General features: G+C 45.1%; 1 protein-coding gene across 2 annotated transcripts; it reads right to left on the bottom strand.

Moving 5' to 3' along the window:
* Nucleotides 1-661: 661 nt before the first annotated feature.
* On the bottom strand, nucleotides 662-25,089 carry LOC147629047 (uncharacterized). Of its 2 annotated transcripts, XM_086812259.1 has the most exons (8): nucleotides 24,928-25,089; nucleotides 24,765-24,827; nucleotides 24,637-24,662; nucleotides 13,003-13,091; nucleotides 12,766-12,815; nucleotides 1,708-1,850; nucleotides 1,376-1,598; nucleotides 662-1,284 (listed from the first exon to the last, which is right to left on the bottom strand). In XM_086812259.1, exons 1-7 carry the CDS (start codon nucleotides 25,021-25,023, stop codon nucleotides 1,400-1,402), a joined length of 666 nt encoding a protein of 221 aa, XP_086668385.1. In that variant the 5' UTR covers nucleotides 25,024-25,089; the 3' UTR covers nucleotides 662-1,284; nucleotides 1,376-1,399. The 2 variants fall into 2 exon arrangements, with proteins under 2 accessions (XP_086668385.1, XP_086668384.1); XM_086812258.1 differs by having other exon boundaries at nucleotides 662-1,598.
* Nucleotides 25,090-25,314: the final 225 nt, after the last annotated feature.

Below are 25,314 nucleotides of genomic sequence, written 5' to 3' on the forward strand. Positions count from 1 at the left end.
TAGGGTTCATTCTACCAAAGATCCTACTTCTTATTTACAAGAGTGGTTATCTTGCATACATCTTATGTTGTATCATCTTCGTCTTGTCGCATGCCTTGTTGCAAGTAGTGGAAAACCTAGTTAAATGGTGGCAATAAAATGCATGCTGCAACATAACACTTCCCCAAGTCATCTAACATTGTCTTTGAAGGAATGCTTCATTGACTTGGGAATCGTCACATAATCCTTGAGGTGCAAGGCACCTTATTTAACAAACCAATGTTTCTTATAAATAAATACACCTAGGAGCTGTTTTTTTTTTTTGGCACGCTTCAACTACTTTAGTTGCATCGCTTTGTCAAATTTTAAGTTTATATTTGAATAACTTGATAGGCAAGCTTCCTAACTCAAGGAGAAGAAACTCTTAAGGTGTTTGTTCTTTTTGAACATTTTGTTGACGGATTTCTTTTCAAATCCTCACAATTTTCAATTGTGCTTTTAGCTGAGATGCTACCACCCCCACTACCAAACTACAATGTATGACATATTACCAAGGTGTTGGGGTACTTTTTGAGGAGCCATCTTTTGATGTCAATTGGGTTGCATGTGTTCTCAAAGCATACTATGCCCGTGTGTATACATAGAAGGCATATCTATTCAAAACGATTTGAAGTTTTCAAAATAACCTTAAAAAGTTTTTGATAGCATCACTTGGTTCTCAACACATTAACTATCAGCACACCATGTACATAAAAAATTGCTAGGACAACCGTCGGTTCTTCAATATCTTCCATAGAATGGGTCATGATCCATGGAAACAACAGTTAGCAGCTTATGATGCTTGTGCACAATTGCAGTCTTCCCGTCTCTCACAGAGGAGTGGCTTTCGACATATGGTGACTTTGAGCCAAATGCAACACTTAGGAGGCCCAACCTTCTTTGATTTCCAAGACCTTCCACCATAGCTCTTTTAGCATCATGCTTACAAGCCCACCATATTCTTTTGCTCTTGTTGTGCGGTCACCCCACAAGGAATGCATTATAAAACATGTCATTGGCCAGGTTCCTTTGAGCATCATGTTCTTGAATAGTTACCAGCATCACAAAGCCTTCATGTTGTACAGACCAGCACATCACAATGCCTTCATATTGTACAGACCGACTCCTTTATTCTACAGGCACCAATGCAATTCCCAATTTATATATATAGCATCGATTGGAGCCGTACGCCCCGTGCAGAGGTGGAGGGGAGAGAGGGAGGAAAGAGGGAGGGAGGATGGAACAAAAATCACATTTCGCAACAGCCTACATCAAAAGCAGTCCAAAAGTTATCTCCATGCTTGTACAAGGTCACATTTTGGAACTTAGAACCACAGCACACATTTGAGAAACATACAAAACCAAAATAAACCGAGTCCTGCTATTCCTCCATATCATGATGCTTCTTCTTCCGCCTTTGAATTCTTTTCTTATTGAACCTTTTCTTATCCAATGGCTTCATTGTGTCTTCCAAAAGTGGACTTAAGGTATTCACAAGGTGTTGATGAATAGCTGAGAAGGGGTTTGACTTGAAACACGGATGAGCTAGTACCTTTGAGAGTTGCTTGGCTTCACTAAACCTAACACATTCAAGCAGAAATAACTCTATATTAACACCTGCATTCTACTCAATTTAAAAGCCTCTCTCGTACCATTACTTTGTTAATAAAATTTATAAAATGCACTTACACAAGTCGCTGGCGAGATCTGGCCTGGTTTCTTTTGGGTAAATTATGTGGCTTTGCTGTCATACTTTTCTCGTTTAATGAAGGCAACACCTCCGCAAGAGTAGACAAACTATTCAAAGCTGATTTCTTGCGGCCATACTTTTTCTGATGAAGAATGAAATGTGAGGCAATAAAGAATCTCTCTCTCTCTCTCTCTCTCTCTCTCTCTCTCTCAGTGACATAGCTATGTTTATGTTTTCTTTCTGTTTTATTTTCCATTCCATGATGAGATATGCAATGGACATTATTGTATCACTTTGGTCTCATAGGCCCATTGGGTCTTTAGTAGATGCTTAATATATCTTTCTTTCTTTCTCTCTCTCTCCTCTCCACTTTCACCCATGTTCATTTCCATCACGCCCTAGACTCTGCTTATGAGGGTTGCATTTCTGACCTGGCCCTCACTTTGCCCATCATTCATGAATCAGTCCAAGCCACTTTCCCTCACATCACTCTCTCTACCGCCAAGCCCCACGTGAGTTGAGAAATGCAAGAGCGCATGGCTTTACCTCCTGCAGGAATGAGCGTGCAGGTGGATCTCTCCATTTGAAATGCAGAGATCCTCCCACTACATTTGTCATTACCCATCGGAAAGCACTGCCAACCCTTCTGAAAAGCACGTGCCAACTCTTCTTGAGTGAGGACACTAGGGATACATAGTGCACGCTTGGAGAAAAGAACCACCCACTGTCACGACCCTGTGTTTTTCTCTGGACAGTATGCAAGTGTGCGGGACATGGTGGACAGTGTGAATGGCATGAGTTTGGAGTTAAAAAAAAGAAACCCATGTGTGGACAACCCCGAGTGTGAAGGGGACAAAGAGATTTTAATTTAAAAGGTTTTATAACCTTTGGTGGCCTCAAAAGCTAATTTGGGAGGCTACTCCACTTTTGGAGGATGCGCCTCTCTCTATCTCTCTCTTGCTTTTTGGGAGAAAACAAGGGGCTGGCGGGCTGCTTTTAGGCGCTTCTCTTTTTGTGCAAAAGCGGAGGGCTGAACAGAAGGAGGCGGGCTGGAGCTGTGGCACATGCTCTCCCCCTCTCTCTCGCTTGGCACACGGAGGGCTGCACTGCAGGCGCACACGGCTGCATACTCTTCTCTCTTGGTGAAAAGCAAGGCAAGCAAGGCTGGAGCCTGAAGCGTGTGCTTTCTCTCTCTGGGAAAAGCCGGCTGCAGTACACGCACAGCCAACAGGAGCTTTTGCTTGTCGGAAGGCTGGGCTATAGGCGGCTGCAGGAAGTGCACAGCCGTGTGGGTTTCTCTCTCTGTCCTACACATTTGTGGGGCATCAGCTTGGTGTTTGGTGGTTCCGAACACATGAACACGGACATCATGTTGATGGCGTTCAACTGATGGAACTTTCAGCTTCTCTTTGCTTTGGTTCGGGACTGTTTTGGAAAGGGTTTATGGACTGTTTCGTGGCAGTGCATGTGGCTACAAACATGAGCAATTCCGGGACGAGGACTTTTTATGGGCTGTTTTTGGTTGGCAGCAAATTCAGCTATGTGCTTGGGTTTCCGGCTGCAAGTACAGGTCAATTGAATGTGTTCTTGGCATGGGAGTGATGCAAGCTCGCATGGCTACATGCTCATGGAGCAGATTGTTTTCTTCCTACTGGAAAGGAACATAGGGACCTACAGTTATGGGCATCTCTATGTTTCCAGATGTTTCATGAGGGAACAGGTAACTAGATGTATGCCGTTGTTGGCACTGTTGTGGAATGGTGCTGTGAATGGTTCTGTATGGAAACAAGACAAAGGTTTCAAAGGGAAACAGGCCTAAGGGTTTCACGTGGAAACAGGTCGTAGGTTTCTCGAGGAAACATGTTTATGGTTCTCCAAGAGATAGGTCACATGCAGGCAGAAGGTACAAGAATGGACACATGTTTGGTACAACCTTGCTACTGATTGGACAAGGGACAGGGAATCCATGACAGAGATGGATAGTACCCTTGGAAGTTATAGAGGGTTGGTACAGGTGTGTCGACTGTATGGTATGCTGTGCTGTGATGCGAGTTCTCTTTTGGGAGTCTTTGTGATGCAGAAGCACTGGATGTGTCAAGGTGTGATATTCATAGGGTGAGAGGCTATGGATGGTTGTGGCAGCCTTGATCATGGGAGAAAGCTTCTGTATGCAGGACTCAATGTGTGAGAGTCTTTTGATGTGAACAATGGCTGGACTTGTTTGTGGATGCCGAGTGGATATGAAGCCATGATGCAAGGTGTTTTTCTCTCTATGGTATAGGCGTAGTGTCCGAAAGCCACAGGTCAGGCAGGATTCAGGAGGAATTATTCTACTCTAGACCATATCTTTACTCTCCGAGCCATTTGGAGGCGAAGGCACAGAAGCAACAGGTATAATTCCCGGAAGGCTTTTGACTCGGTCTCCCGGTCCCAACTTCTAGACTGCCTACAAGAGCTTCAGTTTCTAGCAGACATGATATGGGGGGTGATGGCTTATATGAGGCCATGACAAGTATCAGGAAGGCGACTTCCCAAAGTTCTTGATACTATACCTTGGGCACGCCTAGTCAGAGGCTTACAGGATCTAGGTATACCTTGAAAGTTGATTTGGGGCATCATAGCATTCTAAGAGTCAGTCACTTGTCAGGTCAGAGTTCCAAGAGGCATATCTCTAGCATGAGGCTGCCCTCTCCCAGACTCTATTAAAAATGATGAGATATCTCATTTCATTGACAGACTAGGTCGCACAGGTTCCCCTTTGGCAGGCACCTCGATCCCCATTTTACTGTGCAAATTACATAGTGCTTGTTTCACACTCAGTGGAAAGGCTATAGAGACATTTGGATGCATTACACATGTTTTGTGAGCATGTGGACCTCACAGTGAACCTTGGCAAGACCAAGGCGACGATTTTTAACCTCTCACTCAAGTAGTGACATCAAGACACCACTTTACCTACATGAGAGATCGAGTCGATATAATCACATCCTATGTATACCTAGGAGTTATTCTCCAGCCGGATTTTTATCATGCATCTGACAGCCCATGCCAGGTCGGCCAGGAGCTATAGCTCTAGCCCTCCTCAAGAGACTGCTTCCGGACACTTCCAGGAACCCAGTACTAAGGGATGCCTTTTTGACACCTTAGTAACTTCAGCAGCGATGTATGGGGCCCCTTTTTGGAGACCAGACCTTGGGAAGGAGGATTGAGAGGCTTCACGTTGTAATCCCCAGCAAGATCTGGAGCAAACCATCAATACCACCACCCATCATTTTTGCACACTTCAGAGCAGCACCACTGAAGAAACAAGCATTTCTAGTCAAATGCGAGAATGAACTATACCAACTCTTTTTTGGCGTGGAAAGTAAGGCAGCCTTTTAGAACATCAACCATCCACACCCATCACTGACCCTCTCATCTCGCACACATGCACAAAAGCTCTACCATGTACCCAACCAACAACCCCTTTCCCCACCACCCAACCCTCACAACATCTCATCACCCCTTTTCACTGTCTCTAATGTCACTACAGCCATACACAAACTCCGAAATGGGCATGTCCAGGATCATGAGGGACTACTAGCCGGCACATTGCACATGCATGTGAAACCCTTGCCCCTCTGTTGGCACAGATATTCAGCAAAGCTTTCTGTCACAGTTTCCCGTCCTCCTGGTCCACCAAACTATCCTTAAAAGCTGCAGACCATAAATTCCACCAAGTACAAGACTATCATCCTTAAAAACTGAGGAACATAAATTCTGCCAATTACAAGACTATCACGATTGGTCACACACAGGCCAAGCTTTGTGGATCGATGCTAGAGTTGGAGCTTAGCTCCATGGCGCAGCTGCATGGATACAGGGCCACAAGGCATGCAGGTTTCCTGAGGACATACTCCACATTGGATCACACAGATGCCAGGTTTACCGTTGCTTTGTGGACTTCCACAAAGCTTTTGACAATGTCCCCCAAGCATGTCTCCTCAAGCCTCTGCAGGATTCGGGCATACTATCAGAGCTGATTTGGGGCATCACAACACTTTATAAGTCAGTTACTGGCCACGGGAGATGTCTAACACAATTGGCATGAAACAGGGCTGCCCTCTCTCCGCGACCTTATTTGGGCTCTACATTGATGAGATTTTGATTTCATTGCCAGACTAGGAGGCACAGTTTTCAATGTGTATGGCATCGAGAAATGCCACTTTGTTGTGGTGAAAGGACCACCTCAGGTGCCACTCCGTCACTTGTGGGGATGATTGGCAAGGCGCTTTGTTCCCATGGATTATCAACGTGATTTGAAGAAACAGTGGGAGCATTTCATGCACAAACATGGCTATAATCGATAACCGACTATGTCGCTCATTTCTGGAAGCTTTTGCTCATACTCCCAAGGACCATCCATAGGCCGATGCAGACAGAGCGCTTTGTAGATGGTTTGAAACTTTCCTTACACACAGATGCATGTGTATTCCATCCCAATTATAAGGTCTCACAAACCCAAAACCTAGGACCTTCGGACATAGAACCACTCCTTATATTTCCTGGCACGAATACCCTCAAATTCCAGAATCCATAGGGTTCTTAAACTTTTCCGACCCGCTCTACACTATAAGGTCTCACAAACCAAGGACCTTCTGACATAGAACCCATGAGGATCAAGGCTCACCTCCGAGCCATGGAGTCCATCCGGACTCACCCCCAAGCTAGATGCCACAGCTACACCCTAGGCCCTATTCTAGACGCCATAAGACTAGGCGACTCATACCACCTAGCCACACCATGAGGGTGTCCTCGCACCAAGCAATCCCAATGGACCATGCACTACGAGTCAAATTTGACGATCATATCTCATAGCTAAGCGTAGGGCTTGCCTATATAGACCCCTGGCCAATAACTTTAACTTTACCCTATTATTGATTGTAACCATAGCTTTCCCTTATAAGCCCTAACCCAAGTGAGGTTATCTCCTGGGTTAACCTATATATGTAACACCCACGATCTCTCAAACACGGTATGTAGGGCTACTACCCTCGAGGCGCGAGAGTTCCAAGATGGGACTTAACAGCAAGGGCAGCTGGCCAATCCAAGGTTAAGGATGGTAAGAACAAGGCAAGTAGGGGAGCCTTGGTGTCTCGCCTCGTCTCGCACTAAGATGGCTCCCAAGTAGTGCTTTTATTGTGACTCCGCCAAGCATATTGGGGAGGACTATCCAAAGAACACGAAGAAGTAGAGTGTCACGTGCACGCCCGTGCCATGGCTAATCCTATGCATGAACATCACTAATCCCTGACCAATTAAGTCACCATTTAGGACAGCAGTAGCATAAGTATCATAACCTACAGCAGCATCCTCATCATCAGCAGCTGTTAGACATCATCCCCTACTTGCTGGCTTCCTCTTTGGTGTCCTATTTTAGCCTCTAGGGCTGACCATGTTAGTCAGAGGGGCTGGTCACCCCTCACTCATATTTTACCCATATTTATTCCCCATTTTATGGTCTTGGGATTTTTCCCAGTCGTGGAGGTCTTTTATCCCTAGTCGGCTGCCTTCATGTAGAGGTATATATAGCCGGCATGCCTCCCTCATATTTTACTGCTTGCATTGCTTGCCTAGCTTGTCTAGCTGCAGTCCCTCACTTACGAGGTTCTCCCCTCTTGCTCGGGACATGTATTCCTTTTGATGATGATATTGAGAGCAGGTTCTCACTTGTGTTTCCTCTCCATCTTTCTCTCTCTCTCCCCCTCCTGTGTTTCCACTTTCCCTTCTTCCGCTGCACATTCTATCATGGTATCAGAGCGCCGGTGATTTTCAGCGTTGGATGCTCCCTCCTATACCTCTTCATATCTGCGTTTTTTCTGCCCCTGGACAGACCTGCGTTTTTGCGTTTTCAGCAAGGACAGCAGCACATAGTTTGCTGCGTTTTTCTTCAGGTGGCTGTCTACAGCGTTTTTCAGCAGTTCTCAGCATTCATACCCCCCTGTAGTGCTGGTTGCTTGTTTTGTACAGGCCAATAGCAGCATATTTGCTGCGTTTTCTTCTTCTACAGGTTTCTGATGCTGATTTGCTGATCTGAGGCTTGGGTGTACCTCTTTCTTCTGCGTTTCCAGATTCAGCCCTTTCTACAGCCCCTTTTACCTCTGCGTTTTTCAGATATGCAGCCATGGTTGCTGTGTTTTTTCTGAACCGATCTTGCTGGTAGCTCTACCTTCACTTGGGCTTCATCTGTTGGACCCGAAGGTACCTTCTCTTCAGCGTTTTTCCTCATAGGAGGTGTGGACACTGGTTGGCCTAATTTTTTCAGATTTGTAGCCCTTGTTTGGCTGCGTTTTCTTCTCCAGTGGATACAGATCACTTGCAGAGGGGGTTTCTTGATTGGATTGTGGCTTTGGAGGCCGTTTGGTACTTGAGGAGGATTCTGAATTTCAGATTTCAGTCAGCGTTTTGCTGATTTTGGAGCATCTATACCTGTGTTTTGTTCTTGGCCTACACGGTTTCCCAGTTTCTACATGTTCCTTGCCTTCGGTTGGCGGTGGAGTGCTACTTTTGCTGGATAGCAGTGTTTTGGCTGCGTTTTGCTTCCCATAGGAGTTTTCTACACTCAGAGGGGGCCTTTCTCCAGCTACTTCACTTGAGGATCAGTTTCGGGAGCTGTGTTGTATCTGTGGAGACATTCTTCTTTGACAGGAGTTTACAGTTATTTGGAGGAGAGCAGTGATCTTTTCAGAGATCCTGAGCAGAGTTCATTTTGTCCGAGCTTGTGTTCTTTGCAGTATTTGCAGAACAAGGAGGGTGTTTTGCCCTTTTGCGGTGTGATCCTTTCACATGGATCTTTTATATGTTGATGATTCTTGGGATCTGGTTCTACTTCTGGAACAGTCTTCTACTATCTGTGATGCTTTTGAGGACTTTGTTGCCACTGCAGTTATTATTCCTGCTTCCCTTCCTTATTGTGAGGAGTCTACCTCTGCCTCTCTTTGTGATGCTTTTGAGGATGCCCCTCCCCCTGTACGAGTATGTTTTAACATCCACAAAAAGTGAGGATAGACAGAAAGGGTTAATTAAGTCCTAGAAGATATGCTTTTCTGATGGCTTGTTGTTGTGGAGGGTGGTTTTTTGGACCCAGTGGGATGCTTTGGATTTGTGGTTGCTAACCATGCCTGCGGCACAGTGGTACTTTCAGAGTTTTTTGGATTTGGATCAGAATCAGGTTGGGCTTGTACCAGTCCGACGATATCATTTTTCAGAGGGGGATGTGGAGTCCTTTCATCTTGCGATGCCCACCTCAGTGGCGTGTACTTATGTACAGCATTGGGCAACTCATGTTATGGAGTTTGAGCAGATGGACCCCATATTTTCTACTACAGAGTCTTTACATCTTGCGATGCCGACCTTTTCAGAGGATGCTCTTATACAGCATTTGGCTACTCTTGGTACAGAGTTGGAGCAGATTGACTCTATTTCTTTTGAGGGTTCCAGTGAGGCGCAGTTTGCTTCTCCCAGGATTGGTTATATACAGGATCTGATCTTGGTTGGTTATGAGGTTTTTCATACTTTCTCCAGGCTGGATACACGACATTCGACTTCGGGGAGTGTTCTTACACTTGGGTTTGGAACCATTATTTGGAGCAGCACGTCGCAGCCTATATGGTTGTTTTCTTCCAGAGGAACGGTGTACCTGGCAGCTTGTTCTGTTGCTTTTGTAGCTGAGTTGCTGAGGAGATTGCTTGTGGAGCTTTCTTGGTACCTGTTTCTGCAGTCTTTCATCTTTGATCGAGGACGGCGTCTCTGGCTTCTTGGAGTTTGCTCAGCATCCGGTGCTGAGAGGGGGTGTTAGACATCATCCCCTACTTGCTGGCTTCCTCTTTGGTGTCCTATTTTAGCCTCTAGGGCTGACCATGTTAGTCAGAGGGGCTGGTCACCCCTCACTCATATTTTACCCATATTTATTCCCCATTTTATGGTCTTGGGATTTTTCCCAGTCGTGGAGGTCTTTTATCCCTAGTCGGCTGCCTTCATGTAGAGGTATATATAGCCGGCATGCCTCCCTCATATTTTACTGCTTGCATTGCTTGCCTAGCTTGTCTAGCTGCAGTCCCTCACTTACGAGGTTCTCCCCTCTTGCTCGGGACATGTATTCCTTTTGATGATGATATTGAGAGCAGGTTCTCACTTGTGTTTCCTCTCCATCTTTCTCTCTCTCTCCCCCTCCTGTGTTTCCACTTTCCCTTCTTCCGCTGCACATTCTATCAGCAGCCACATCAACATCAGCATCCATCAACATCATCATTAGCAGCAGCAGAGCAGCACATCATTATCATGAGCATGAGGGGCCTGGCACCTTGTCGGCAGCGAGCACGGCTTTGTCGGCAGGCAGCAGCGTTGTCCAGGCAACAGGCCGCAAGGAGCCAATGGCATGGCAAAAGGTGCGGGCAGCAATAAGTAAAGCACAGCATTAAAAAGAATTTCAGCACGTTTATTTGTCCGCCAAGCAGGCCGACTACTGTTGGTACTAGCCGACTTAGTCCTCAAGCATATATATAAGCATCAGTCATAATCTAGTAGTTCATCAAGTCATCATTATCATTAGAAGTAAGCACTAGTCATGTAGATACGCCAGAGGTAAACCCTCCAGGGCTAACCAAGGGCTTGACCATGTACATTCATGTTAAAATCAGCATCTTGTTCTTAATCAAGCTTAGGGTTGTGGATCAGTACAGCAAGGCTTCGGCGCATGCAACATTGGTATCAGAGCATGAAGGTGCACAATTCCAACAGAAGAATGCAACAGGGTAGCAGATGGAGTGGTCTGTAGGAGAATGCAACAGGCAAAGCCAGAGGAAGCATTCCCTGAGGGTATGTACGTTGAACCAGTACATCATTAAGCTCTCAGATCGGTTCTAAAGGCCTAGCAACAAGCATGATCAATTCCGGCAGGTGACCCAACGCTGTGTTAAGGGTAAGAGAAAAGCAGGCATGGGGACAGCAGTTGAACAGATGCTCAGTTCTTCAGCAAAACTTGGAAGTGGAGATCAAGAGTGAAGGTGTTCAAACAAAAATATCAGTTAAAGTCAAAAGTCAGTAGCAAGTTAAAGTTGAAGTCAGTAAGTCAAAGTCAGTAGCAATCCAAGGAGGAAGGATGACAGAGTGTCCACCCCGTCATCAAGTTTAGCAGAAGGGAACGTCACGTGTGCACGCCCGTGCCATGGCTAATCCTCTGCATGAACATCATTAATCCCTAATCAGTTAAGTTAGCATTTAGGACAGCAGTAGCATAAGTATCATCATCTACAGCATCATCCTCAGCCACATCAACATCAGCACCATCAACATCATCATTAGCAGCAGCAGCAGCACATCATTATCATGAGCATGAGGGGCCTGGCACCATGTCGGCAGCCAGTAGGGCTCTGTCGACAGCCAGCAGTGTTGTCTAGGCAACAGGCAGCAAGGGGCCAATGGCATGGCAGAAGGTGTGGGCAGCAATAAGTAAAGCGCAGCATTAAAAAGAATTTCAGCATGTTTATTTGTCCACCAAGCAGGCCGACTGCTGTTGGTACTGGCCGACCTGGTCCTGAGCATATATATAAGCATTAGTCATAATCCAGCAGTTCATCGAGTCATCATTCATTCATAAATCATTAGAAGTCAGCACTAGTCATGTAGATAGGCCAAAGGTCAACCCTCCGGGGCTGACCAAGGGCCTGACCATGTACATTCATCAGTAATCTTTTTTTATAATATTAAATACAAGAAAACCCTAACACCAGTGTCTCTCTTCTTCCCTCTCCTTTTTCTTAATCATGTTTAAATCACCATCTTGTTCTTAATCAAGCTTCCACGCATGGAACATGGTGATAAGGACAAGGAGAAGTACAAGAAGAAGGCCAATTCGTCTGCTGCACCAATAACGACAACACTGGCAGCATCTACCTCCCCTCCCGCTCCCACTAGTACCACAATTGCTCTTCATTTGACCCAATCTAGCAGAATCTCAATAGGCTTGGCCAGCATGATACAATGATATACCGAGGGACAATCCATGTACATCTTGTGTTCATACTCTTTGATGGAGGAGCCTCACTGGACATTATCTGGGACTGTGGAGGATGGTGGACACCAGTGGTGTCGTCCTTGCCACCACCATGAGAGGCAAGGCCGTCCGCAACACAAACATACATTACCTACTATAGCACATCACAAAAAGCATTTAGTCCACAACCCCTGTTTAAGCCTTCACTTTGATACCAATATTTGAGATGCTAGCGGAAACAGTTCTTTTAGCTTTTGAACTAGCTACTTAGATTGCTTAAACAAAATAAAGTAACCATAAACAGAGAAGTGGATCCCAATGGCCAGGAGGCCCTTTCTCCCTTGCAGAGTAACTGCTTTACAGATATGACATGAGATGAATTATAACGTCATGGATGAGAATCTACTTTTTATCTCACTGTGCTCTCATGTGCTCACAATGGTCCGCTAAAACCTTCTTGCCCTAAGCTATCCTATACATGTCCTCAGATGGTCTTGACACATGCATCTAAAGACTGGAGCATGTGACACGAGTCCCTGGCATACTTAAATTGACTAAGAAAAATCCTAGCTAAAGTCTGCAACAACAGTTCATTTCCAAGAAAAAAGTTGTTTGAGATCAATCATCTCAAATAGCTTAGATGGAGAAGATTTGGCTGTACAGAGCTGATAATGTCAATGAGAGTCAAACAACACAGAGACATATTACCGCCATTTGGCATACACATGCATTACGCAAACAGTGACTGTACAGAGTTATTAGAGATGACATCTAGCATGCGTACATTCAGAGTTCCTATCCCCAGGATGAGACTATACCAGGATCAGTTCCTTTTGTGCTCACAGCAGATGGGTTTATCCAGATACCTAGATACTTGGGAACTCACATGTAACATGCCCTTTGGATCTCCATGGATCAAAATAGAGTCAAACTCCACGAGTTCACAAGTTACATCAGACCTTGTGAGCTTCAGGTTCTCATTAAAGAAAACTCGCTCTCTCAAAAAGGAGGGAAAGAGATTGACCTTAAAGATAACTTTCTTTGCCCCCAAAATGCGTTGAGTCTCCTGTAACTCTGAAGTACAGATAACAGAAGCTCTAGTCATGGGAATAACATTGAAAACCATGGTCTTCACCTGAGTTTAAGCATGTTTTGTTGGGTGCTTGACTTGCCCATTTGGACTCAATAAAATTTAGACACCTCGTTTTTAACCCTAAGAATCTTTTTTTAAAAGAAACTTAAAATTAGAATCTGCACTTACTTGAAAGAAACAGCATCTTTTTAGTTACTCTCTGCTTCAATCGTAGACTTGAGTTGCTATCAATAGGTGCTCCTGGTTCCAGTTCATCACTGTAGCCATACATTGCTATTGAGTAAAGCATAGCACAAGCATGATGTTAGCTGGAGACCAACCACTTTCACAAGAAATTTTAATACCAAACATGAAAGACATGACCGAGTGAATAAATCTCCATACAACTACACATTGATAAACCTAAGTTACCAACAACAACCGTTGGTTGAATTACCCCCCTCCCCCCCCCAAAAAAAACAAAAAACAAAAAAAAAAAAAACAAAGAACCTTATTTAAAGAGAGAATTTAAAGGGTTGATGGATGACAAGAAAGATGTAAGCAAAATTTTGAAATCTAGTGAGCATGTTTGGATGGCTTTAGGGTCTCAAAAAATAGGAACTAAAGTGGTAGGCTGACTTGCAACGTGTCACCATTTGGCCACCCGAATGTTCACTCTTGCTTTCACACTATGTACATATTGGACTGGTGTCCATGGCTTATGGAATGTGCCTATGCATGTGATTGACACGTGTCATGCTGTATAGTTGGATATGATATTCCGCTGGGACTTGACGTTATCATGCCCGGAATATCTGGAGGACTTGGCTTTCCGCTGGGACTTGTGCCTTTGTGTACATGCTCGGAAACACCTGGAGGATTGGCTTTCCACTGGGTCTCGTATCGCATATACTTGCCTAGAAACGCCTGATCTTATATGGTTTCATGAACGGACATTGCTCATGCCAATGCTGCATTGCATAGCATCTTTATGTGCTTGCCTGCAAATGAAATTGCATGTTGTTTTCATGCCTGCATGACCTATGTGTAGTTTCGGGCTAGGGGACGCCCGCCCATGAACCGTGCGTGTGAAACTGTTTGCTGACATGGTTGTGTGGCATGTGAACAGGTGGTAAGTATTACCAAATCTAGGCTCAAATAGCCTTTAGGACTTAGCCAATATTTATAAGTGAGTGCGTTCCCACTTCATTAAAGTTTGGGCGTCCAAAAGTCACTTATAAATTATGACCGCTTCCAAGTTCACACTCACTGAAGTCCCAAGGCGGGCTAGACTCAATGTCCAAGACCTGATCCTCCCTTTTTACTCATAAATGGGCATCTCCTCATGTCCTCTCACCTGATTGGACCCCAATTCACTTACTTATTAAGAAAAAATTCGTGTTTTCTCTTCATGAGGATTTTTGGAGGCTGAAAACTCTGTTTTTCCACCATTTTTCTCCATTTCCAAGCTCTCCATAGCCATACCCAACTTGCTAGGGTGTTTTCCAAGCTTCCAAGAGTGTTTCCAAGTGCTAATCACTCTCCTACTCATTCCCAATGACTGAAATTCAGCAAAACAGCTCTTATTTTTGCTGTAATTTCTGGTCTTTTTACTGAAAACCCTAATTTCAGCCTTCCTTTCTCAAGTTGAACCATAGGGGAAGCTTTCCCAGGGTTCCCTTCATCCTCTTGAAGACTTTTGTCGCGAAGGATTGCGGCAAATCGAAGATATCAACACTTCTAAAGCTTCCAACGCGAAGGCTTCCGATTACAACAACTTCTATGAAGACTGGTAAGCTAATTGGACAATGTGTTGTCATTACTTATTCAGTAGAAGGGCAGGACTCCTTGTTTAGCCGCCCTGTGTAGTATTTCTCTTGTCCTATGTGCTCTTAAAGATGTTGCTACCTTGCTTGGTAGAACATAGAGCCAATGGTAGAGAATATGGACACTGAAGTCGGCGGGCCGGGCATCAAGGCAGCTCCTTGGTGATCTACATCGACATACCATTGTTTTCTAAATGCTGAATTTCATATGCATTGGCATGGAGGATTTGGCAATGGATGCCCATGAAGCTATGTATTGAATTTCTCCAATAGTAATACAATTTACTCAAGGGAGGGGTCGGCCGTTCCGGCTCATTGTGTGTCTCTTGTCAATTCAGCAATTTACTTCTTGTATATGAGCAAGTGTCCTTCAAATCTTAGTGTATTTAAGTGTATTGATTAGCATTGTGTTCAACCAAGTTACATTGGTATCAGAGCATACAGTTGTCTTTCACTTCTATCGTGAGAGACGATCACCGTGAACACTAGCTATCTCTACACTTAGAACATTATGGACAGCCATACAATGAATGTTGGAGATGCTAATACAAGAGGCAGGGACAATGAAATGCATGCCTCCAATGCTTTACAGGATGAGCAAACTCATGTGGTGCACAATAGGAAACATGAATATGTGAGATAGCCGTCCCGTGGCAAAGAGAAGATGCAAGAAGAAGAGTCCATAGTCTTGAGGGCTGAACTTACTCGTATGCAGGCTCTTCTCCATGCACAACAAGAAGATCGTTTGAAGGCCAAGAAAGTTGAATCTTATATGGATCATGCAATGGCAATGATTGCTCAAGAGTGCAACTGAGAGATGCAGCACGTGCATACTTGGCTCGTACCGAGGATGCCTATGCAAAAAAGGCAACCATCCCACATGTCTTGGAATCCCCATTGTGAGCATGTGGGAAGACCTACCCCCATATCCTCGCAATGTTTGGTCAGTGTCAGAGCATGTTTGCATTAGCAATTAGCGCCCAGTGCGGATTTTTCATGCTTTTGCTTGCAGGTAGGGCATTGCCTAAACATGTGCTCTTTACTACCACAAGTAAAGCATTTTCCCTCTTTGGCATATTGCTCCCTTTGCTCGGGGGTCAAGCCAAACTTCTTCTTCTTTGGTGCAATGTCTTTGGATGGGGTTCTTTCAGCTTTTACCACCCTTTTGGGCTTCCCGAAAGCTCTTTTTAGGTGGCTATCCACCTTTTTGCAGGTTTGGGACAGCCCTCTCTTTGCCCTTAGAACCTCCCTGATCCTGCATAAAGGGAGTTACCTCAAGCAACACTTTCCAAAACTTGTTGACATACTGTTGCACACTTTCATTGTCTTTTTGCTGAAGTCTATCCCACTTTTGGGTGAGAGTTTGCTCCGCAATAGGAGGTAAAAATTGTGCATAAAATATGTCCTTGAACTCTTTTCAAGTGCAAATGGAATCTTTGGTGGTCTTTTCGGTGATCCACCAATGGGTAGCTGTCCCCTTCAAGAACATGCTTGCATGACGAATTTTAGACTTCTCAGTGAAGTCCTCATCACTAAAAGCAATGTCAAACTGTCCCACAAAAGCTAGCACCTTTGAGGCATCATACTCTCCATGAAAGGCATCAAATTTCACAGACTTGTCCACTACCTTGAACTCCTTAAGCTTTTTGGGATGTGGTACATGTTCTTCTCTCTTTCTCTTCCCCTTATCCAACGGGGCAGCACTCTCTTCATGGGCTTCATGGGCAACCAAAGATATTTCAAGAGGCACGGTGGCATGTGCATTATGAATCTGTGGCCCAGATGCATGTGACCTCCCCAAATGATGCAATGTCTCACCATGAGACAACTCAATGGGCAAAGTCTTTCGGCTTGCATGCCGACCACTCTCTCCATGATATACATTCTTTGAATCCACAAGGCCATCATGTCGCCCACTAGCTCCAACATGCACATACTTGTTGCCTCCTGTCCCATGAGGATAGATGCATGGCGAGAAGTGATTGATACCTCTTCCTTGTGTATTAAAGACCTCAACCGTTGAGATGCTGGGTCTCCCCGACTCTCCCTGCTTCAAACGAGGTGGATTCTTGAATACTAACTCTCCATCCTCTCCTTCCTTGAGATCACCCTTTCGGATGAGATAGGAGAGTGCCAACTCCCTCAGCTTCTTGTCCACTTCATGAGCCATGGATTCAAAGGTCATATCCACCATAGCATCAACTTTCCTTACTTCAATGACACTTTGTACATGGGGATCTTCATGCAAAAATTTCAACTCTTACTCCTTTGCCTGCAAAAGCTTCTTCATGTGCTCCAATTCAGCCCTCAATGCATTGGGCTCATCCTCATGCATAAGCTCTTTTCCACGGGATGGCTGTCCCATCAAAGCACTGTCATAGACTCTCTCAAGAGGCTTGTGCCTTCCATGCAATGCATCGAAATCGCGAGAGGCACTTGATTAACCTCTTGAATTTGATATTTCCAAAGGGTTGTCTTGGCTGTCCATTGAGTCAAGTGTCTGTGCATGCTTCCGATCTCAAAACACCGTGTCTCCTCTTGAGAAAGAGAGACGACCGGGCTCTAATACCAACGTAACCACTCCCTATACGAGGCCTGGCAAATCAGAAGACAAAATACACATTTTTAGATCACTTAACTAATACCAACAATGGACATTATTAGCGACATTAAAACTGAAAAATGACCAAGAACACTTGACACCATCAATGGGGCCGAAAAGGGCCAGTCCCCCCCTCAATATAGTTTGTATTTCTTGGAGTATTTATATGTACAAGTGTTCACGGGCCTCATGGCCAGATTTCTCCATACAATGGAGTGAGTACAACTGAAATACAATAAGATTTTGTTGATGAAGAATCAGTTGTCGGAGTAGACTAAATCACAGGCAGTCTCCCACCTTCACTGGGTGAACACCTGCCCTCACTGGTCTTCCGGGACCGTGCACCAACAGGCACGCTCGTACTAACGCCTGGCAAGGTGAAGCACCACGGAGGGAGAAATACCTGGTGCTCCCAAGTCAACTTTGCTCCCAGTTTTTCCTCATACCCACATGACCTTCACTTGCTCCTCTAAAAGTGAGGGCGCGGTCAGGGCAATCATGGGAAAAATCACTATCATGTTGGCCTTCCATGGTGAAGGCAACTGGGGGTGATACTTGCCTACACAAAGCTTGTAAAAACAACATTTAACTTTAATTTTATCTGAAATTGAAAAAAAAAATGGAAACAAAAAGATTTTAATTCAGATCTCAGCAGAGAAGATCATTCCCTTTTGTTGTACTCCTAATGGGTGCAAACAACAGGTACAAACAGGGCAGCCAACCGGTACAAAGGTGACAGTCAACAGGTACAATCGTGGCAAATGCAGATAGTAATAATCATGTTGTAGGACTGTAAACAGATAATCAGCAGGCGGGTACAAGTGTTGCAGCCAGGTACAGTGCTGGCAAGCAGATACAGGTGCTGTAGCCGGATACAATTGCTGCAGTCAGGTACCGGCCAAGTACAGTTGCTGGCAGCCGGGTACAGTTGTTGCAACCAAGCTCAGTTACTGGCAGTCGGGTATAGGTGCTATAGCCGGGTACAAGGACAGCAGGCGAGTACAAGGACAACAGGCGGATACAAAGACAGCAAGCGGGTACAAGGACAACAGGCCAAATCGACTTCCTTTTCTCAATACTGTAGTCGCCTCCCTTTCATCAACCCCCTCCCCCCCCCCCACCACCACTTACCTTCCAGGTGTGGGGTAAGAAAAGTTTCCCATGCAATACATGCTTTAAATATTATTAAATCTTACTCAAAGGTTAGCTCTTGGGCACCCACACTAGAAAGTGTCCGGTCAATATTTTAAATGTGTGAACATCCAACCTTATAAACATTAAGGTTTACATTACTTCATGGATTTTATGTTTGAAAAGACCAAAAAGGGCAATACTTACCACCTGTTCACACGCCACAACAACTCGTCAGCAGACAACACACCCACAATACACTGGGGGCGTCCCCGTCCAATGTACTGGCACGTCATAGCAGGCAAACACACGAAAACAAGTCATGTGAAAACAAGTTTATGCATACAAACATAAATGCATGTGCACATGTAATGGACGAAATCTCCCTTTCATGAAACTTGGACAAGGATTTCTTGTTGGGCACAAAACTGGCGTGACAGAAATGTGAAATCTTGGTTTTCCTATGGAGTAACAATCCCAAGGCAAAACACACATCTTGGCACAGGCCTTCCTATGGAGTGACAATCCCATAGACAAGGTCGACACAAATATCAGTCCTACCATGGAGTGACAGTCCCATGGATAAGACGTAATCCTAGTCATACACGGGTGGCAGCAAACAGGCTCCCGTCCATATGGCACAATACTGGTCACACACGGATGGCACAAAACTGGTTCCCATCCATGTGACACAAGATGACTGACCTTTTCACATGGGGCACTGGCCTGGCCACATGTGAACATGGTACAAATTTGGCCGTTCTATGAAGTGACAATCCCATAGAAGTGGCTCCAGAAATGGAGATGGACCAAATGGTGTAGGAGAGATTCCAATGCTCAAAAGAATCAACCTTGTAACGCGCACACATTGCATCCAGCATCCGTGCCCATGGTTATCGTCGTTTTAGTGGTAGCAACTTCCATTTTCTAAAGTTGATTTTCAGCCCCGCTACTATTCCAAACAATTGCAGAACATCCATAATCACTGTCACCTCCCTTGGAGTATCTGCCGAGAAGAAAAAGTCGTCAACTTATGCCTATGTAACTATTGACGACCCGTTTGGCTATACCACTCCATGTAATTTTCCTTCCCGAGTAAGAATATCCATATACATCAGCAGAGGATGTGGCAATTGCGTACAACGTAGAGCTCACTAGGCAGCCTTGCCTAACCGATCTTCCCAAAGTCCAGGGTGATTATAATCCTTTCCCAATGATACATCTAGCTGTGCTGCCCCTGCATGCAGCCTATAGATTACTTTTGTCATTTTCGGACCAAACCCGATACATTTCATGGTGGCAGCAATAAAGTCCCAGTGCACCATATCAAATGCTTTGGCAATGTCTTATAACAGAAACACATGCACACACAAATAACCACAACTACTACTATAACTACATTACAAAACGGAAAATTGCTGTATATACAAGCTTGACAAACGACTCAACGCTTATAACTGAAGAGAAAACCTAATCTCTACTCAAAATCAAATCTCCCTGACAACACAAGTTCCGTGAGAACCTCTTTCTGTAAGCAAACGCTAGCTGCAGTTGGAACAGGAAAAACTTGCTGCTAAAGTTTGGGGTTGGAATCTGCACCTCCTAGTAGATACATGACTTTTGTTTGCCATGTATAGAATCCTTCACCACTAAATTTATCCACTAGGATTTGAGTAGCCATGACTCAATGAGGAAGGTCTTGTCGAGATTTTATCTAAATCTCAGCAGTGTCTAATCCTCTTACAATGGTTTGAACAAATTTTACTCAGATTTGGGTACTACACAAGATTAAGATCACTAATTACTCACTAATCTCAAAGAAAAAACATGTTGGCTTAGGTGAAGGAAAGCTCCAAGAATGTGGCATGATAGAACAAGTGGGCTAACTATAGACACTGAATACATTTGGTGGACAAACTTATTTGTAGTCGGTTTTATCCTTTTTTCCTATTTTTCACGCGTAAAAAGACTCCCGCCTTGTCTCCAGCCCTCCTGCCTGCATTTTCCGCCCTTCTTCCCTCCTCTGCCTCTTGTGCACCCTCGCCTCCTTTTCACCCCACGTCTTCCTTTGGCTCCCTCCAACCTTCGCCTTCGCCCGCCGTCTCCCTTGCCTCCCTTTACGTGTGTGTCCCCCACCTTCGGGCTCCCCTCTGCCTTCTTCCTTCGTGTCGCCTTGCCCCCTTTGCTTCCACCTCCTCGCTTCGCTTCTTCATTCTTTATTGTCCGCAAGCCCCATATTTCACCCACCCTCATGTTCTCCGCCAACCTGCTCCCATCATCTTGATCCTCTTCACCCCCCAATGTGTGAGACCCAGTCCCACATATGATTATTTCAATGATTCATTAAGATATGAAGTAATTTGGTACAATAAATCTCTTTGGAGACATCATCTCATCTCATCGGAGAAGAAAAGAGAATATAGAAAGAAAGGAGAGCTTCATCCAAGAAACCTGCAATTCTTACAAATCACGTTTAATAAAGCAGAGGCGGGGGCAGCAAGGCAGAGGAGGGGGGCAAAGGCGGAGGCAAGGGGCAAAGGCGGGAACAAGGAGGAGGCGGAGGCAATAGAAGCTAAGGCGGGGACAACAGAATCGAGGCAGCAGCAGTGCAGGCTCACTCAGCTCCGTGATCCAGTTGAGATCAGAAGCATTCGCTTTCCAATACTCAATCTTATGATGGAGGGTTACTATTTTTGGACAACCCCCAATGGAAATTCCGTTCACATCATTACGTCCGTAAGCTAGGCAAATGGGGGGACTTGTTGAAACTTGAAGCAACTTTGATAGAATGTCTACAAGTTGAGATATTTTTAGAGATGAAGTTTATGGGTGGGAACCATCTCTTAAATTGGGACATATGGCACAACAATGGCTCAAAGTGAGACAAGTGGCCTCACACTTGTCACCGCAGCCCTACACTTGTCATTATAGCTTTTACTTGCCATTCTAGCTCAAGAGAGCCCCATATCTATAATTGGAGCGCTCTCTCTTCATTTGGGCACGCTCTACTGGTGCAAACTAGCCTCTATGATGTTGGCAACTCTTCTCTATTCTTGGTGGTTCTCTACTCCAAGGTTATAGTTCTCTACCACCACTACAGAATGCCGAAATGCTGGCTGCTCTCTTTCTCTCTCTTTGTAAGGCTGCCCATGAAGTATACCGGCTTTTGAGGACTACTTTGAACGTTTCCATCGCAAAGAAAGCTTGAAGGCATTACATTATGATTTTCAGCCATTACACATTTGTCTTTTTAATTGGTTATATATGGACAACCACTGGGCACTTGCTATAGCAATTGGGCATGTATTTGAGCCATTGGGCACTTGCTATTGGCATGGGGTATTGTATCTCAGCCATATGGGCTTATGGACAGCTTTATGGACCTATGATTCAGCCATATGGGCTTATGGACCTCTGGTTCAGCTTTATGGACTTATGATTCAGCCATATGGACACAAGTTGATGCTGTTGTAGCACGCTTTCTCTACTCTTGTGGGATCTCTATAATGTTGCCCGCTCACCATTCGTCAAAGAGATGGTGGCAGCATTTGGTGGTGCATACACTCCACCTTCTTATGATGCCTTGAGGGAGAGATTGCTTGAGAATGAGATAACATCCATCAATGAAGCCATTGCACCTGTGAAGGAGAAATGGAGCACGTATGGGGTCTCTTTAATGGCTGACGGGTGGAGTGATATAGAGACATGCAACTAAGCCCCATCGCACTGCGTATTGCCCAAGCCTTCTTTGCAAGGTGGCAACACGGCTTTGACCCAGCATCTGACCCTCTAGCTGGCATCTCAGGCTTTTCCTGTCACAGTCTGCTTTCCTAGCCTCAAGAAGGAATATCTTCCCCTTCTCCCCGTGATAGGTATCGGGAGAGTGATGGAATCCCTCCCCCCAACTGCCACCTCGGTTCTTGCTCGGACGGCAACGATTCCCTCTCTTCGCATCTGCATAGCCTCTCCAGAGACAGTTCCACATGCCATATCACTTCCGTGCCTCCGTGCAGCTCCTATTTTGCAAAGAGTTGAGTACTCTAGCCTCCCTGGGCAATGATTCATTTATCGTTAGATGGGACACCTTTCTAAAGCTTGTCCCCACTGCCGTCAGTCCGTCAGTCCAGGAGAACGTCACCAGCAATCCCTCCCGCCCCACCACGTTCCCAGCTCAACTCCTTATTAGGGGGGAGGGGGGATCCTGGCCCCTAGGATTCAAAGCACTAGGTCTCGGCCCCCGAGGATCCCGATGCAAGAGAGTGGCAGGCCGTCGATTCGAGGCAGAACTACCGATCAGACTTCCATAGCAGAGCAACACTGTCTAGCGTGCCAGTTTGGCAAGTCTTAGGAGGATTTCAGAGAACCGTTATGAGCACTTATCAAAGCAACCCCCCGATGGTCATTTGGGGGGAGGGGAGGAGTCCCACCAGGAACCTGGTGCACCCACCCTCTCTTTCTGGAGACCGTTACCTCACCGTGATAATTGATCCCCCTCCAAGATTCCAAGTTCCCGTGAGGCCCTCCGACCCATCAGAGTTCTCGCTCGGCCCACCAGCCTTCCAATCTCACCCCCACTTTCCCCGCAAGTGAACTCCTCCTTCCCTCAAGCTCCCTCCTCGACCCTTGTCAACCCCCCTCCCTCCGCCTTCAATGACTTCTCCTTTGGCTCCCCCCACCCCCACCCCTGCGGCTCCCTCCGTCCCTCCCCCTCAGCTTCATCGGAACCTCTTGCCCGCCCCCCCCCCTCTTTCCGCCTCGCCAAAGCATACCCGCCACCCGTGCCTGACAAGAAGAGGAGGCAACATTCTAGTTGGGTTTGCCGCTTGATCCACTGTTTCTCAAAGCCTCTAGTGATGACCATTGTTGTCTCCACCGTGACTGCTCTTGTAACGCAGGGACACGTGAAAGTGACAAAATTGATGAACTACTTGTAACAAACCCACGTAATCAGCAAAATCACAAATAATGAAAGAAAGTAGAATTCAAAGAAAAGAGAAACGAGACCTCACTAAGAGGGGAACAGGCCCCTCCCTCTTTTGCAAGAATTTATTGAATCAAACCACGGGCATAAAGTGCCTTAACCTTTACAATAGATGAGAGCTGAAAAGATGCTCATAGCTAGGTATATCCATTAAAGTGGGCTGAGATCTGAAAATTTTGATTTAGGGTTTGAAAATCCTAACCCTAATTTTGCACAGCAAGCTATCTTCTTTGTCCACCCACACCTTGGTTTCACCAAATATGGTGCAATTCGGACACGACAGCCGCTGTAGATCATTGTTGACAATGTGCAGCAAGTGTATTCTCTAGTATGCAGCCTTGAAATTGATGAGAAATGCTTGAAAAATGAAGAGGGAGTGCTCCAATTTATATGTTTGAGGCTTCAATGCTCTAGAATGGAAAGAGTAAGCTCCAAATGACAAGTAGCTACTTCAATTGACAAGTGTTGGCTAAATTGACGAGTGTAAGGTGAAATGGCAAGTGTAGAGTCACTTGTCCCATTCTAGATGCCACATGTCTTAATTTAAGAGGTGATTCTTCCATAACCTTCTATGCGAAAAATATCCCAACTCATAAAGAATTTGACAAAGGTGCTTTAGTAAGTCTTGATCCTTGTAAAAATCTAGAGGTTTTGACGCGAACGTAATTTCCATCACAGTCTACCAAAAATGGCAACTCTCTTGGATTCTAGGAGTTGCATGCTTTGGGTCCAAGAAGGCTACGTTGTAAAGATTCACCTATGCATGGTTTGTTCAAATGATTTGAGCATCTGGTTTAGCCCTCAAAACCACTCATCACTCATCTAGGCGTTTTGGTCAATTGACCACCCGAGTGCTAAATCTAGTCATCTAGGTATCTAGTCTACGACCACCCACGCCAATGGCCACCCGTAACTTGGGGCTGTACTGATCTTAGGTGCATCACAAAAAGGTCTTCCATGGTTCCTTTTCAGGAGTACCTCAAGAAATGGCTTACATATAGCAAGGCCCTCTGGATCCATGATGTCTAGACATGCAATTGGTGAACACCATGTGCTGTTATGGGCAAAAGGCACCTAGTTATGACTGCCACCCTGGCTAACCAAGAGCAAGCTCTAATCCCAGCAATTATAAGATAGTCTTCCCCCACTCTTCCCCACAAAATCCATGATAAAAACAAATGCTAGGTTCCCAAAAGTCGTCAAATCTTGTTTACTTATCCAATTAGGAAAAAGCTGCATGAAAATATATTACTGACTACTGCAACAGCATTGAACCAGCTTACCGAGGGGATGTCGGAGCCGCTGCATCCTGCCAAAAGAAGAAGGCATAAAACAATAAGACAATTTGCTTTGAAAATCTCAATAGAATCCATAGCTTGAGTGAGCCGTTACAGAAAAAACACCAAAACACCTTTTCTGCCAACTTCTTGGCTTCTTTGTTGCCAATGTTTTGGTGTACTGTTTTTCTCTTGACCTGAAGGCAAAAAATCAAACGCAAATGTCAGTACCGATACAAAAAACAGGCTTCAGAAAAGGTAAGTTGGAAGAAGGGAAACGTTTGGACAATGGCTAACCATAGCTAGGTTGCAATTGTCTCTCGATACAACACCTTTAACCAGCTCTTGTGATGGCTTCTGCTCTGTAAAAAAGTCATAAGATTTTGTTACCATGTTTTACATTGACTAGTTGGGAACCGGTAGCAAGTCTTCTGAGGCTTCCAAAATCAAATTCTACTCAAACTTCTTCAAATTTTTTTCTTTTTCTTTTCTTCCACAACTTCCAAATTCTTGTCACGTGGCAGTTTTGTGAAACTCTTCCTTAAGATAATATTCGTATTGGACCTCCGCGTTGCGTTACTGCTCGGTAGGTAAGGTTTCAAAAAAATAGGCTCGGTTTCTCCAAAATTTAGGCCATGTTTTAAGTAAACACGATACATTATTTCAAATGACTTCATATATACA

The sequence above is a fragment of the Cibotium barometz genome, chromosome 18 (genome assembly GCF_041138505.1).
Source record: "Cibotium barometz isolate CiBa-2024 chromosome 18, ASM4113850v1, whole genome shotgun sequence".
Classification (NCBI taxonomy): Eukaryota; Viridiplantae; Streptophyta; class Polypodiopsida; order Cyatheales; family Cibotiaceae; genus Cibotium; species Cibotium barometz.